Consider the following 15,076-nt stretch of genomic DNA (forward strand, 5'->3'; position numbering starts at 1 on the left):
AGTATAATTAATAACCGAGAAATCCCCGAGGATCAGTGCTACGATTCAAATTTCAATGAATAACCCTTTACCTTGACAGAGTTTGAACTCATAATATGCGTATAAGTCAGACCTATATCATTGTTTTGCTTGTTTTCCAATCAGGTCATATTTATCTAGGCCCGTCTGAGGGTCCATACTACGATTCAAATTTCAATGAATAGCCCTTTACCTTACCAGAGTTTGAACTCATGATATGCATATGAGTCAGATCCATATCATTGTTTAACTCATTTTAGATTGACTCATATTTGACTCAACCAGCTCGAGGGTCTGTGCTACGATTCAAATTTCAATGAATAACCTTTTACCTTACTAGAGTTTGAACTCATGATATGTGTATGAGTCAGATCCATATCAATGTTTAACTCCTTTTCGATAGACTTATATTTGACTCGACCCACTCGTTTGCCACTACTTATCTGACCTACACTTATGTGCTCACTAGACTAAAGCCATGAGACAAGGAAGATAAACCAACCATTAGAACAACGCCCCGGACTTATGAAACAATGGAAAGGGCATGCCTCAAGCTAGCTTACCTAGACATCACATATGGTGCTTTAACCATTAGAGCAAAACCCCAGACTACCAATGTAATCCCACAAGTGAAGTCGGGGAGGTTGGTGTGTATGCAACTCATGATAAACGAAATTATAATAATCCAACAATTGAACTTATAAACATAGCAATAAGTACATTTTAATCCATAATTTTCCCTCCATATATTATACTATAAAGATCTTATCAAAACAAGATGTTTCTATTATTACTTCACCTTAAACCCCTCAAAAACCCTTTTAACAATAATCAAACATTACTCTATCCACCATAAACAACAAAAAAATTTGAACAACATAATTCGATCGAAATAAGAACGATTCTGAAATAATCGAAACCTTTAAGCACGAAGCAATGTCGACTAGTTTAAGCCTTCTTCGAGTCCTTATTGACATTGACATCCCCTTCTGTTGATTTCCCATTGCTCCTCCGATCACCGGAGTATTTAGCCTTGGTGTTTTCTGCATCTCTGTTACTCCGGCTATTGAATTCATTCGTCGGAAAGTTGAACTTTTTTGAAGAAATTTCAGATCTTAAATCATTCAAAGCATTTCTCAACAATCCATTTTCAGCTTGTATGGTCTCCAGCTGCTGCTTCACATCCAAACAAGCTTGTGTCAAATCAGCATTTCTGGGCAAATTGTTAGCTTTCTTCAAATCATCTTTCGCTATATATTCGATACCGATCTTATTCATCACCAGCAGTGGACAGTGACGGAACGAAATGCCCGCCGGCGATGGGAAGTTGGTGTTCCCTAGGATAACAGTATCCGGATCGTCCACTGCAGGAACTTTAGGAAACCTGAGACCCCATCGGAAATTCACCACAGCACGGTTTCTCACAGGTAACGAAGTACGGGCACTGACAACCGCGCCGGAGAACAAGTTTTCCACAGCTCCGGCGACGGCCGATTCCTCCGGGAAAACCCCCACTTTGCTGCCGAGAAACGCTGCTTTCTCTTGGAAATAATCGGTTTTCATCACCGGAGTCTCGAAACCGTTTTGAATCGGATCAATCCCATTCGATTTCGAGTTCAAACTCTTCGTAAGAGCCGAAGAGGAGTGTGATTTCTTCACACAAAAATCCCCAAATTGAGGTTTGAAATGAATGAAGAAGCTAGGGTTTTGATTCCCAACCAAATTGAACTCAGCACTCATGGTAAACGGACTAGATACCGGAGACCCAAAATGCCCAATCCCAGTTTTGAACACAAAACTAAACGGATTGAACGAATCATTCGGCCGATAAGCAACTTTGAACGAAGGCCCAGAATCGAACAGAGTTCCTAGACTCAGCGATAACTCCTTCGATTCGCCGGCAACGATTCCTGATTGGAACGGAAAGTTCAACACGCTCAGAGGAACTTTAGCTCTGATTAATGGTTTTTGTTCATCGCGAAACTTGATTGAAGCTTTCATGTTTGTTTCTGTTTGAGGAAAACCCAATTTAGTAAAAGGGATTAAGAACAAAACCCAATTCTCCGATTTGGATTTGGATGAGTAATGAAAAGAGAAAGTGAGGGTTTATATAGCTGGATCTTGAAGAAAAAGAGGGTTTAAGGGTTGCAATGGAGCGGAGATTCAGCTGAACTGAGCTGGCAGTGGTGAATGGGGTTTTTGGATTATTTGGGGAGTCTAATGACTAAATTACCCCTAATCATATCATCATTAAATAGTAGTAATTAATTAAGGAAAAATATAAAATTGGAAATAAATTCATACCATATAGTATGGTATTATATTAATTCAATCTATACATTTAAATAATTACCTATTATTCCACTATTTATTAATTATCTACCAAATTTGGAGTAAGATATATATCTCAATATATCTGTCCTTAAAAAAAACATAAAATGAAGTTTTACCCACTTAATTATTTCTTTGAAATAGAGTTCTAAGTTATCTCACCCTTAAGGTGGATTTTAAAAAGAACACTACAATCATGAGACAAGTTATAAGTTATCTTATGATTCTATTCCAATCAAATATGAATTAAAATCATCCTAAAATTAATCTCAAAATTAATCATCCCTTATCTCTTATAGTAAATGAGTCCTTAAAGTTCTAAATCCACTTTTCAATTTGGGTTTATTGTCAACTTGGAACTTTATTGTATGAACTAACTGTCATGTTTAAACAAAAGGACAAAAAATGTTGTTGATGGCTTTTTAGGAATTTAACAAATATATGATGATTTGGATTGATATAAGTAGGATGGGGGAAATGCCATGTTTTATATTTTTGAAATTCAAATTTTGTATTTGTTGCGAGTTGCAACTAAGGAAATTTGTGGCCACCTATCTGTAACTGATTGAAATTCAAATTTTAAATTATTCCAATCATTTATATTTTGACTTCTTATAAGTTTTTTAATTAATTTATTAGTACTGAAGTTATGTTTGAAAACAAATTTCTAGAATTTCAGATTCGATTTGAAGTTCACACTTAAATTTTTGAAATATCTTTGTCATTTAAATTGCATTTTCATTTTGTGATTATTGTAAATTCACACGAGAGATTAAGCCTGTTTATTAAAAAATTATACAATGTAAATAAGGAGGCAAAAGTGTATGTGTTTGCATGTATATTCAACTATCCTGACATGATTTTTAATTTTAATTTTAATTTTATTGAACTTATTACTCTGCCATTATAAATTAAAGTAAGAATATGCATAAATTAACTATTATAATTGGGACAAAGTGTATGATAATAGATGTGTTATGTATTTACTAGATTGGTGTGAAGATATCAATAGGCTAACACATACACAAACTCTTTATTTTTTCTTTTAATTTTATTTTAGCATTGCAACTCAACCTTGTTTCATTTTAAGCCTCCAATTCCATTTCTCATATACCATTTAAACACAATATACAAGCAAACATTAAATATGAGTTGAGCATTAAGTTTTTACACGAATTGCCCCTATTTCAGAATAGTCTTCAATTTTTGTTCATATTGCTCATGTAATAAAAATATGTGGGCCAATATGCCCTTATATATGATCGAATTTTGCTCAGTATAGGTTGAGAAAACTTTTGCCTCGTTCTGTAATAGTAAGAATCAAATTATTTGACATAAATTATGTAGTATCCAATTCACTCGACATAAGTTATGCCTCTTACGACATAACTCGTGGAATCTAAAATTAAACCTCACTAAACATCAATTATATAGAAATTAAGTTATGTCTTCTACGTTAGTTGATCTTAAATTGAACTTTATCTCAATTGACATAAACATTTGTGCAAATTATCCAAAATAATATATTTACCTAACTTCCTAAAATAGCCACAAAATCTAATTGAACTTGTACTTCATAATGGGCCTTTTACTTATTATGGGCTATTAACCAACAAATAAGCCCAAAAAGGAAAAAAAGCCCTAAAAGAGTAAAGTCCAATAACTCACGTGCTACGTATACTCTCACATCACAGCACGTGACTTTCCCTTATTTAAGATTTCGCTCAAAAAAAAAATTCAGAAAATCCCGCGCGGATTCCAAATTCCCACTCTTAACTAAATTTAAATCCGAATATTCAAATCCGGAAAAACTAATATACGCTCACTCCGCCCCCCATTTCTTCACCAAAAAAAAAACCCTAGTTCTACTGTTTGGGTTACCGGTTTTGGCCCGGCGATTTTGCTTCTAGTTCTTGATTTTTTGTTGTTTAAAGTAAATTTTTGTTAGTGATTTTGGTGTAGTTGATCTGTGAGGTAAATTTGAAGCTATGGATTTCAGAAAAAGGACTAGAAATGATGTTGGTGCTAATGTTAATGGCGGTGTGAAGAAATATAAGCCAGGTGAAAATTACGCTGTTTATATATGGTCATAATTGTTTTTTATTTATGTATGTATAGTAGATGTTGATTCGTTGTGTGTTTAGTTTGTTATATTTTGAGACAATGGGTGAAAATCCTTACTCTGCCCCTTTGTGTCTATGTTTAGTTCTTCGGTGATGTTTTTTGTGTTAGTTTTAGGGTGGTTTATTTGCTATGTTATGTTCGGAGTGTGGATTATGGAGTGTTCGTTTGAATTTCTATTGGTATTAAGAAGTTAGTAGATTTCATAGTATTTATGTGGTTTAGAACCCTAAGTTCTCAGGTTCGAAACTCAGTGGAGACGAAAAATATATTAGGTGTTTTTTCATATTTGAGTCTTGGTGGACAGAGTTACATGATATCTGGTGCTGGTGTGAGGTGATAGGTATCTTGTGGAATTAGTTGAGGTGGACGAAAGCTGGACTAGACACCATGATTAACGAAAAAAATAAATAGGATTTACTCTATAGGGAAAAAGAGAAATCGAATTCTTGTTTTATGAGGTGAAATTCTTCTAGCTTTTTGAATATATAAGAGAGGATGAGTAGAATGTATTAGAGCACTTCCTGTCCACTTCTGTGTACTCAGAAAGAAGCAGAGCGGATTTTGAAGTTTATCTCATTTGTGCCAAAGGAACTGATCAATGAATGTTCTGTTATGGAATAAGAGGTTTAAGCATTGTAGTATCATGTGCATAGGAGTTGTGTAGATGGACCAATGAGGATGTATGAGAGATTGGCTGAGGTTGGCCTAAGGAGAGAGAAAAGTAGGCTTAAGGAGTTTTGGGGAGAGTTGATTTGGTATGGCATAATGCACCTTGAGTTTATTGAGGGTATTACACATGGCATGAGGGTGTGGAGGTGGAGTATGTCATGGTAGACTGTTAGTAGGCTGCCAAGTGCTCTCCCCCCCCCCAAAAGTATTAGTTTCATTTTTACGTTTTTTATTCGTAAATTTATAGTATTACTTGTTTGTTTCTTCCATTTCGCTTAGCTTATTATCTTGCTGTTGTTACTTGTTACTGTGCAATAAGGTTTGTGTACACTCTACGATCCCCATGCTCCGCCTGCTGGGATTATATTTAGTATGTTGTTGTATCCTTGCCTTTTGGAGTCCAATGACATATTTATGTCTCCTACATAGTGGTGATGGAGCATGTAAACATCGTTTCAGCTGAACCCAACAAATCTTAAATATGTGCAGAATCATCAACAAAATTACACACTTGGATGTTTCTGCCATTTATGTTATGGGTTCAAATGTAAAAGTGTTAGCATTGACCCCATCAAATTTAGAATTTGGATGTGTTTATGCACATCTTACTTATGATGGAAACATTAATATACTGATTTTCTTGATGCAATATAGTTACCATTTTTTCTCTGAAGATGGACTTGAGAAGATTTGGTGAACCTCTTATAAATAGTTACATACTTCCTGGAGTTTCTACTTCTACCATATTAAGTTGTTTGTGCTGGAAATAAGAAATATGATATCTGTCTAATTTTCATCTAGAATAAATGTAAACAGAAAGATTTCTAACTGGTATAAATAATTAATTCGGTTCAACAGAAATGGACTCAATATCAGGTGGTGTAGGCAGCAAATCAAAGCCATGCACGAAGTTCTTCAGGTTCAAATCCTTGTCTACTTAATGAACTTTAATTTAGTATGGAATTTAAGTTATGTCAAGTGCAACATTTACAATTGCTAATATTTTTGTTGTGACACAAGCTGAATAAATGTAGATTTATGCTGGTCAGCCTGTGAGGCTGTTAAATGGTTAAAATGCTGTTGATGTTTAATGATTATGCAAATGTTTGTTAACAATTTTTGTGTAGATTAATATTTCCAGCTACAATGCACTTTGGAGAAATAAAAAATGATTTCTAATATACCAACAATCTTCTTAAATCTCTACCTAATTTGTACTGTAATAGCCTGTGCCTTACAGTTATACATTTGAAAACAGGTATGTGACCCACTTTCTTTTAATTAGATGGACTATGTCTATAATGATACTAAAAGTTATCTCTTATGGTCTAGTAGGGATACTTGTTAACATTTAATGACTGTCACCCATGATATTCTTCTGATACTCAGTCTGGTAGTGAAGTTAATCTTGATAACCAGTTTAGTGGGTCTTCTAGTAAGTGAATTATTGGTAAAGCTTTTAAGACGCAAAATAATACTCAGTGGCACCTGTGAGGTCCAATTCTGCTTCTTTTGTTTGATGTGCTTCTTCAGTGTACCCTGTTTTCTTTTGTAGTTCTGGGAATAACTTTCTTCATGAGATTTTGCCGTCACTTTGGTGCTCATGAATATAAGGATTTATATGATACTGTCTTTTCACTTGTTTAAAAAATTATTAGGTTTTACTTCTTGGTTGCTTAGTTGTTTAGTTTTCAAGCAAAAATTATTTAAATGATTAATGGAAGTTCTTGTCAAGTTTGGCACTTTAACCAGGATGCAATTATTGTGTCTGAAGGACAGTTCCTTTTATGGATGCTGTGCCGGTGAATTGTTTCTTGATTTATGTGTTCTGAACAATGTCCTTTCTCTTTTGCATTTTTAGCTGTTAGTATATCTTCTGGTTCTTTTATGCATAATACAGACATTTATTCTGATGAATATTTCTCGTCCCCATTGTGCTGAATGGGCAAAAAGATGGGATTTTGTTGGACAGAAATGCTGGTCTTTCTTTTGATGATAATGATCTCATTTATTCTTAATTGTTCTGTGTTGGTAAGAATACAACAACATACTCAATGTTTTCCTGCAAGTGGATATCTTATTTTGTTTAGTGCATAGTGTGGAGCAAAGTGAAGAGGTTCTCTTCCTGTTCCTGAAAGTTGGAACCTAGGACTCTGGACTCTAAACACCTACTTTTCGTATCTGTCTTGCTTGTATATATTGTTTTCCCAGAATCATAATTGTTAGACCTGTTCACCCAAGTTCGATTGCTGTGCAATGCATTTTTGCGTTGTGTTTGGGAAAGTATTGCAAATGAAATATCATAATCCAATTGTCTGGAACTTTTATCTGGTTTCATCTGCTGTGCCTGCATTGCCCATTCTGTCTAATTGTGATGGGAAATTTGGTTTTGGAATGGTTTGAAGTTTATTTTTTTTATTTTTTGGGTTGCAGCACCGCTGGATGCCCCTTTGGTGAGAGCTGCCATTTCCTTCATTACGTCCCTGGTGGCTATAGTGCAGTGACCCAGATGATGAAATTGACACCAGCTCCATCTTTGAGAAATGCTGCAGCTCCCCCTAATTCCAATGGAAATGCTCCTTCTATGAAAACCAAACTTTGCAACAAATTCAACACGGTGGAGGGATGCAAGTTTGGAGACAAATGCAATTATGCTCATGGGGAGTGGGAAATTGGAAAGCATACCATTCCTTCACAAGAGGATCCACGTGCCATGGGGTTTGGATCTATGCCAGGTCGTTTTGGTGGTGGGCGGGGGGAACCTGCTATCTCAGGACCTGCTGCTAGCTTTGGTACATCAGCCACTGCAAAGATCAGTGTGGATGCTTCCCTGGCTGGAGCCATCATTGGGAAGGGTGGAGTGAATTCTAAACAGATTTGTAGGCAGACAGGAGCCAAGCTGGCAATCCGTGATCATGAAGCAGATGCAAATCTCCGAAACATAGAGTTAGAGGGCACGTTTGAACAAATTTCCCAGGCCAGTGCCATGGTAAGGGAGTTGATCAACAGCCTTGGTCCTGTAGGTGGCCCTGGAAGAACACATGGAAATTCTGGTGGCCCGGCTCCTCCAATGAACAACCTCAAGACAAAGTTGTGTGAGAATTTTGCTAAAGGGTCTTGCACATTTGGAGACAGGTGCCACTTTGCTCATGGTGCTGCTGAATTGCGGAAAACAGGAGAGTGACTGTAATAGTTCACTTCACTTTTTGTAGTACCTAGCTCTTTAGAACGCCCAGTTGTGTGTCACATTGTATGATTCTTCTTAATTTTGGGCTCAGGTTATGAAATGCAACTTCGTTTGAGGAATTGAGCTTTATTTTAGTATTCAGGCAGGGTTTTTGACATTTTATAAAATCAGAAATTGTAGTTGCAGTAATGAATGTTTGTGTTAGAAGTTTATTTTCTCTGATTTCCTTTGATCCATTTGATATCTTTTTTGAGCTCTGAGCCTGTACCTGTTTGAATATGTTAACTCCAATTAAGAAAGGGAAAGAATTGGTGTATATGCATGTAATGAGGTGCCTCTTAATTTTGAATTTTCTAGGAGACTCTGCAAATGCAAGAAGAAAATAGATTTCTAATGGCTATTGGGCTTTCTATGTGGACCATGTTGTCATCTTTACAAAACTTTCCAAATGCCAAGTTCTGAACCCCATAGTAGGGGTGTACAAAATCGAACCGAGAACCGAACCAAACTGCAAACCGAGTTAACCCGAAAAAAACCTGACTATATTGGGTTGGTTTGGTTTTAACTAAAAAAACCAATCCGAGACCAAACCAATCCGAATTTATATATATAATTTTAAAATTTTATTTATACATAAAAATATTTACTTTGATATAATTTTTAAATATTTCTTATACTTTTCCATAGTTTTTATCTTTTAATATATTATTTCAAGTTTGAAACTTAGAATTATGAATGAGCCAATAAAAATTATAGTCCACATATGTTGGTAATTATAATAAAGCTTAAATCAAAATCAAATTAATACTAATGCAAAAAGAAAATCAATTCAACACTAAGAATGACAATAATATTGAATATTTGTTCTTTAGTTTTACATTGGTTTAGACAATTAAAATACATAATCTAATTTTAATTTTCTTTAATATTTAGTCATGTAACTAATACTTATTAAACTTAATTTTAGCATGATTTAGTACTTTTAAATTATGATCATTTTCATTCTGACTTGTTAATTTGCAATATTTGTTTTACGCGATTTCATTATTATTATTTTTGTTGGATATTTTAGTGTCATTAATCATATCATATTGTGTTATATTTTTAAGAAACATCTTAGATAGTTGTATTTTGGTAGGACTAAAGAAATATTTGAAGTACAAGTAAATTATATGTTGTGTATGAATACTTTACCGGAAAAACCCGAAAAAACCCGAGGTTGAAAAACCCGAGTTTTATTGGTTTGGTTTGGTTCATAAATTTAAAAATCCGACACAAATGATTTGGTTTGATATTTGAAAAACCCGAACCAACCCGGCCATGTACACCCCTACCCCATAGTCTTGCTATCAAAATAATTTTCAGGCTAACAAACATAAATTATTCCTGAGGAGTTTGTAAGTTTTAACTTTGATTCTTTATTAAACTTTCACTCAACCTTCAATTAAATGGAATGTCCATTTTAAGTCCCTTACATAGAAAAAAATGTCAAGATTTGACAAAGGGTAGAATGTTGTCATAACTCTAGGTAGAGATGTTTTTGATAGATCGTGACCGAAAGAAAAACACATGAATGCAAATTAAAAAATAAACAATGCATGTAAAGAAATCATGACAAAATACTATAGAAAACAATCTGAAAAAAAGAAAGAAACAATATTGAATTACAATAAAATAGTGTTATAATCAAAATACAAGAAATAGTATTAATATAAATCGAAGTAGAAGAAGCTATAGAGAAAAATACTATTACTACCACTACAAAAAAATAATTAAACAAGACAATATTCTACTACCTATTAATCATTTATTCTAATTCGTATCCAATAAAACCAAGTTTGCACGTTAAAGTGGGAGAAAAAAAGCGTGAATAATAATATTCCAGGTAAGCAGCAATCGTGCTACCCAACGGCCGGTCATGAATGACACGTCACAAAAAATGGTCCCCACATTTAAAAACATTTACTCCCTCCGTCCTATATGACACTTTTCAAATTTCAAAATTCAAATAAGTCTATCTTTGACAGTTAATTTTTCAGAGATCTTTTAAATATTTTGAATTATCAATTATTGTAACGTATAATATTTTTTACGTAGTTTACAAATATATAGATTTCATTTCAAAAAATTTGAAGATTCCATATGCAAATTCCCCATCAAATTTAAACTGTTTTACTCTCGAAAAACTAAAAAGTGTCACATAAATTGGAAAGCTCCCGCTTGGGGAACCCTATCTGATTTGCCACGTGGAGTCTTACAAATGAACATGCGTGTGGGCCGGCACACGAGCCTCGCGTTTTCCTAATGGATCCAATATGACGTTACCCAAGATTTTCATGGGCCTTAATATGGGCCCAATACAAAGATACCCTTGTATATTGCACGTGCAGATCCAACCGTTAATTATCTTTTTTCCTTCTTTTTTTTTTCAATTACGGAATTTCAATTTTATGGATTCTGAATTTTATAATAACTATTACAAGTTATAATAATATAATCGAGTTAATATTTATATATATTTAATGAATTTCATTAGCACAAATATATTATTTGAAAAAAATTTACTAGGTTCATCTGATCATACATACAACTACTGAAAGTGGTGAGTGAAGTAAACTCGATCAAAGAAGCATGCAGGGTTAAATAACTTTAGAAGAAGTCTCTCATAAAGACAACATAGATTTTGTTTATTTCACTTTTATAATACCCTATTTCTAGTCAAAGTAACTTTCATGGGTCGTGCTGTGGGAGACTGGGAGTGCTTCACCTTTAATCATAGGTCTCGGGTTCGAACCTTGGATATGAAGAAAATCCTGTTGGGAGAGCCACCCCCGAATGGGCCCTGCAGTGCACGATCCGGATTAGTCGGCTCCAACATAAACTTCGGACACCGAATGGGAAACCAAAAATAAAAAAACTTTCATTTTGATAGCAATGTCTAAAAAATACTGTAATTTTGATAAATATTATTTCATCTTTCCAATAATAAATCCAAACTTCATATAAAGTTCATTTCTTAACTTTTCAAAAGAAACAATTTATCCACGAAGGATTTGACTGTTTCCAATTAAGTACGTACATAACTCCCCTTCGTTTCAATTTGTGTAACATTGTTTAATTGAATAATTGAGGCAACGCTACCATATTAAATATGTCTCTGTGTAACCTATAAATCACGTGTTGAAATTTGTTAGTAAGGGTGAATTGAGAAATTTTCAATTTTTTAAAAGTTTCATACTATTCTTTTTTAAACAGATGAATAAAAAAAATACTGATGCATAATTTATAATAGGAGGAATATAAAATTAGTAAGTAATTAAAAAGCAAGATATATATTAAATAATTGGAGATTATGATAGTTACGTTAGGATTATTATGATATTAGTTAATTAGTGATTATTAATTTCCAACAATGCAACCGGCACTATGGAATTGATCACAAACAGGCAAACAGAAAAAAATATTAACTAATTGATTTATTTTTTATTTTTAAAATGGTGAGTTGTAATAATAAGTATTATAACCTATAGTGAAGCTCAGATTATAATAATACTTATTAATATTACAACTCACCATTTTTAAGTTATTGTAATTTTAAGGTCTTGTTAGATTTTTTTTTTTTTTCATTTTTGAGACTTAAAGCAAATACTCTACCTCTGTTTTAGTTTGTTTGTCTTACTTTTTTTAGTCAGTTTAAAGATGATGCCATTTTCTAACTTTAAAGGATACTTTGATATATTATTCTATATATCTTTAGTTTAAGATAAAGAGATTCAAAAGTTTTGTTTACTTTATTATAAATCTTCGTGTCAATTCAAAGTTAAACAAACAGATCATAGGGAGTAATAATTTTAAATTTGCACTTTGGAATATTTGTTTTAGGTTATTGGAAACACGTTGAGCAATCAGCAGTGGTGATATATTTTAATTAGTATCTTGGGTTTAAATTATTTTATATGAAAAAAAAATAGACATATATTGTTGTACTAAGATATTTGGAGATTATGTCTGAATCTGAGAAATTGGATATGTACTTACAAAAAGGGCCACTCTAATTAATGCAGGCCATGACCACTTTTATAATTTTCTTGTTACAAAATTATGAGAATATTCATGTTATTTAGTGATTGGAATTACCTATTTATACATTTTCTATAATATAATATATACATGTTACCAATAATATATAGCTATTATTTTATACTTCCATTCCAAATATACCCTTCTTAATTCTTGGTGTTTGTGGGGGGTTAGTCATGGTCACTATTTTGTTATTACCGCTATAGATTATTACTCCCCCTAGATTGTTCAGACCAGGTCGATTTAATAATGATGTACATAATTAGGGTTTTCTAATGCTTTTTCAAGAGTTTTTTATTTTTTATTTTTAAATTCTCTCCAAACAAGCAAGGTGATGGACATCATCATTTCTTTCAGTAATAAACTACGTTGTGATATTAGCCTTCAATATTTTTTCATTGATTTTCGAACCTCCAACAGAGAGGCGTTGTTGATGTGGCTTTTGATGAAAAAGTCACAAATTCTGATAGTTTAATAGACGTCTGTTGGTATTCTAGCCTTTAAGGTGACATTATTCAAGTGTGCTTAAAGGGTTAGTATACTTAAGTGGCTTACATAATCTTATCTATTAAGAAATAAGTATTTGAGAGTTGTTAATTTTTAAATGTTACAACTAATTAAGATTATCCAATCAATTAATCTAATTATGTTAAACTTTGTGATATGGATAAGCATTAATGCTTCTATCTGTTTGTATAAAAACTACTGAAAAAGATAAACCAAAGTTTAAACACCTAATCTTAACTGCTTTTTTATATTATGATAAAAAAGTCAATTTCCCCAAATTTGGGAGAAAAACAAATTGTTTTTTAATACTACATGCATGTGCCAACTACCAATTAGTGGTGGAAGCCATTTCTTGATATTTCAACAAGTTAGCCACTATGTTTTTTATACTAATCATAGAAAAAATCACATTAATTAATTATATACATCATATGACAATTATATGATTTTAATAAATGAATAGGGTCATTCTTGTAATTCTAAGTAATGATTTCTCCTTGATAGACATATTGTTTTTACATATAATATATGATCATGGGATTGGGAACCACCAAAGGTTGTGGTTATGAAATTAAGTGGTATGCATTTTTTCATCCTAAATTATAGATGTCATGTTCGAGTTATGAATATGAAGTCACTGTTACTGGAAAATGTTTTACTCCAAAGTGGATTTTTTCGATGTGAATTTAAATTAATTGCCCTCAAGCGCATTTTTTCCAATGTGAATCTAAATTAGTCTCCCTAAAGCAGATTTTTTCGATGTGAATCCAAATTAGTCTTCTTAAAGCAGGTACTAGACATCGATAAAAAAAATCAAAAAAATATGATTGTCATAAAATGATAAATACTCTTTCACTCTTAACCAAATGTTTCATGTTTAATCGTCTTTCATAAAGAGCATTTACCTCCATCACGAATTCAAATTCATCAACCCTAAAGCGAAATACCGAACATCGAATAGAAAAACAAACCAAAAGAAATCATTGGGGGACCATTTAGTTCAATTATTTATTGACTCTCTCCCCCTTTGTACTATGTCAGAAAAGGATTCATCCAATCCTTGCCTCAAACGTACATCTTGTTTTTCTTCTTAAATTTTCTCCACTGTCCAACAAATTTAACATAAAAAAAATAATTAAAAAAATCCTCTATTTTTTAAAAATTAATTCCCCTATATATATATAACCTTATTATAACTTCCTTCCATCTCAGTCATATTCTATATATCATTTTCTCCACAAAAATTCCACTAAACATGATGTACAACATAACACAAAAACAAAACCAAATTGCAAGAACAAGTCCATCAACACCTCTAAATATGTTGAACAAAAATTCACAAAATATATCCAAATTGAAGCCAAAAATTCGAATAATTCATATATTTGCACCTGAGATTATCAAAACAGACGTAGCGAATTTTCGAGAACTTGTTCAAAGACTCACAGGGAAGCCATCAGAGATCAAGAAAAGATCAAGAATTAGTAGTTGTACTAAAAAATTAGTTCCAAATAAGTTGGAACTAATTAAGGGTGGATATAATTGTAATTATCCATCAGAATTAATCATGAGAGAAAAGATTAAAGGTGAAGAACAAGAAGATATATGGAGAAGTGCTAATTATGGTGGAGGATTTTTGGGTGGATTTCAAGAATTTGATGGTTTTATGCAAGATTTTAATCAAATTCCATTACTCCCTTTGGATGCTAATAATACTACTAATCATCATTTGGATGGTTATGGAGAATCTCCACTAGCTATTCAGATAAGTGATACGTGAATTGCTCAGAAAAAAAATGATTTGATAGACGGATTGAGATGATTCGATTTTCTAGACCTATATTTAGCTTGAGAGAGGAATTTAATTTGATTTATTGATGTTAGAGGCTAATGAGTAGTATTAATTTGTTTAATTTTTTCTAATTTTTGGTTGTTGTTGTTTCATTGTTTCTTTTAGAGTTTAACTTAATTAATTAGTCTTATTGGTTAATCCAATTCTTGATCATTATTCCCAATCTTCTTTTCTGGATAATTAAATCATGTTGAAGTAGCTTCAATTATGTTAAGATTAAGAGCATTGTTGTATTAGTATATATATACTCACTACATTTCAGTTTATGTAACGTATTTTTTTAGCTTATTTGAAAAAAAAATTGATAT

At 32.7% G+C, this 15,076-nt stretch overlaps 4 protein-coding genes across 4 annotated transcripts in view; 3 read left to right on the forward strand and 1 right to left on the reverse strand.

The window, feature by feature from the left end:
* LOC125841059 (actin-66) overlaps window positions 1-15,076 on the forward strand; it is a 101,104-nt gene that overhangs the window by 67,363 nt on the left and 18,665 nt on the right. The gene's annotated exons all lie outside the window — the stretch shown is intronic.
* On the reverse strand, window positions 840-2,189 carry LOC125841062 (uncharacterized). Its single transcript, XM_049520068.1, has one exon. The coding sequence runs from the start codon at window positions 2,017-2,019 to the stop codon at window positions 967-969; it is 1,053 nt and encodes a 350-aa protein (XP_049376025.1). The 5' UTR covers window positions 2,020-2,189; the 3' UTR covers window positions 840-966.
* On the forward strand, window positions 4,089-8,561 carry LOC125841065 (zinc finger CCCH domain-containing protein 14-like). Its single transcript, XM_049520072.1, has 3 exons — window positions 4,089-4,410; window positions 6,001-6,061; window positions 7,576-8,561. Exons 1-3 carry the CDS (start codon window positions 4,338-4,340, stop codon window positions 8,324-8,326), a joined length of 885 nt encoding a protein of 294 aa, XP_049376029.1. The 5' UTR covers window positions 4,089-4,337; the 3' UTR covers window positions 8,327-8,561.
* LOC125806914 (VQ motif-containing protein 25-like) lies at window positions 14,238-14,696 on the forward strand. Its single transcript, XM_049486669.1, has one exon. The coding sequence runs from the start codon at window positions 14,238-14,240 to the stop codon at window positions 14,694-14,696; it is 459 nt and encodes a 152-aa protein (XP_049342626.1).

The sequence above is a fragment of the Solanum verrucosum genome, unplaced genomic scaffold, assembly GCF_900185275.1.
Source record: "Solanum verrucosum unplaced genomic scaffold, falcon-dt-bn FXZP01000196.1, whole genome shotgun sequence".
Lineage (NCBI taxonomy): Eukaryota > Viridiplantae > Streptophyta > Magnoliopsida > Solanales > Solanaceae > Solanum > Solanum verrucosum.